Source organism: Malus domestica, chromosome 16 (genome assembly GCF_042453785.1).
Source record: "Malus domestica chromosome 16, GDT2T_hap1".
Lineage (NCBI taxonomy): Eukaryota > Viridiplantae > Streptophyta > Magnoliopsida > Rosales > Rosaceae > Malus > Malus domestica.
Genome location: NC_091676.1, coordinates 32,204,521 through 32,206,316, shown reverse-complemented (window position 1 = coordinate 32,206,316; position 1,796 = coordinate 32,204,521). Strand labels below are relative to the sequence as shown.

The 1,796-nt window shown below is 38.6% G+C and overlaps 1 protein-coding gene across 1 annotated transcript; it reads right to left on the bottom strand.

Annotated features, from left to right (window-relative positions):
* Positions 1-256: 256 nt before the first annotated feature.
* Positions 257-1,591, bottom strand: LOC139193119 (uncharacterized). The gene is made up of 2 exons (XM_070816088.1): positions 1,430-1,591; positions 257-799 (listed from the first exon to the last, which is right to left on the bottom strand). Exons 1-2 carry the CDS (start codon positions 1,589-1,591, stop codon positions 257-259), a joined length of 705 nt encoding a protein of 234 aa, XP_070672189.1.
* Between the last annotated feature and the right edge of the window lie 205 nt (positions 1,592-1,796).

Genomic DNA, 1,796 nt, shown 5'->3' with positions numbered 1-1,796 from the left:
GTGGCATCACTAGATTTTTGCTCCAAAAATCTAGAGCCTTCCACAAAATAATTAATTTACCATTTTGTCCTCAAATTTAAACGTTAATAACTTCTTCGTTATAGCTCAAAATTCGATTCTGCTTGCACCCACGTGTTTGTAAGGACGAGGACTACGAGTATACACCAAGAAAACAGATTTTACGTGTCACAAATAGGTGGTTAACAAAAGTCAATGTATTTGCCTCGGAGGGCATTTTTAGGGACGGGTCGATACATCACATCTCGCCCTTCTTCAGAAGCCTTTGCAAGTCCTTATTAGTAGGTCTTCGGAGGTACTCTACGATGTTGATAGATTTGATTGCTCCACAAAACCTCATCAGGGACTGAAGAATGGTTGATTTCCCCATCCTCGCTATCTTATCTACTTGGTATGTAGATGTTCCATATGCAAGCATCCGCAAGGTAGCAATAATTTTTTGCTCAGGAAAGAAACCCATAACACCAAAAGCATCATTCTTTTGCACAAAGTAAGAATCATGGTTGCAAACAGCAATCATGATTTTGTTGAACAAATGTCGTTCCATTCTATAACGACGTCTAAAGTACGTATCAGGGAATGCATTGTTACGGACAAAATAATCATCCAAAAGTTCCGTATCTCGTTGTTGCCTACTTCTATCAAGGTTTGCAGAACGGCTGGGCCTGCATATCTGAGCCACAACTTGGATGACTCGACGGGAATGTGAGGCTCTTGCCATTCTTGCTTCATCATCTCTCATTCTACGATCCTCATCATCTTCCATCTCATTTTGGGCCACCTGGAGATTGAACATTCATTATGATTGGTTAAACAATTCTTCCTCTTGCTGATCAATTTCCCACATCATCCTTGAAGAAGAAGACATTGTAAGAAGGAAGCATAAACTATGAATAATGATACAAATCTTGAGAAAATTGGTGTGAGATTTCTGAGGATGGATGGTGGATTATATAGAGGATTCATAAAGGATTAGGTTGTAAATAATGCCACGTGGCATGCTGTCATTCGTTAAAAATTTGATCAAAATCTATCCTCAAAGATTTTAAACAGATTGTGACACGTGGCACGACGTGATTGGTTAAAAATCTTATCGGAAATCTATCCTCAATGATTCTGAAAAGGTAACAACACATGGCACGACAACATTGGATAAAAATCTTATTGAAATCCATCACCAATAATTGTCTTTTCGGATAATGACACGGGCACAATGAGAACGATTAAAAATCTTCTTCAAAATTACAAATTAAATTATTTTTTATTATTTTATAAATAAAAAAATACTAATATTTTATTGTCAATTGCCAGGGCTATTCAGTGTAGGGTGGAGATGCAAAAGGCAGTTATTGTTCATTAAGGGCAGTTACTGTTCACTGGGTGGATTAAATAGTGAATAGCCCGTGGGGACCTTTGCAACGGTGGAGTTGCTATAAGGAGAAGGGAGGGGAGGGATGGGTGGGACTTGGAGGAGGAGGGGCTTGGATTTGGACAGGGTGAAATGGAGGGTCTGAATTTGGAGGTTTAAGGTTTGGGCAATGGCGGATGTGGGGGTGGGGGTTGTGGGGGGCATATGGGGTATAAGGGGGGAAGATGGGTTTCTAGGTTTGATTGGATATTTTTTTTTAATATTTAAATAGGATAAATATTATTATATTTAAATGATTAAAAAAAAAATTTGCCACGTGGCACAAATATGGGAGCCACGTCAGCTCAAATGTGAATTCTATATTTGCCATGTCATCACTTAACGGTTTACTTAACAGATTTTCTAACGG

Coding starts and splice junctions, on each gene's coding strand:
- LOC139193119 (XM_070816088.1), bottom strand. CDS start 1,591: ATGCCCCCCACAACCCCCACCCCCACATCCGCCATTGCCCAAACCTTA. Junction 800..1,429: donor GCAACTCCACCGTTGCAAAG/GTCCCCACGGGC, acceptor TTCAATCTCCAG/GTGGCCCAAAATGAGATGGA.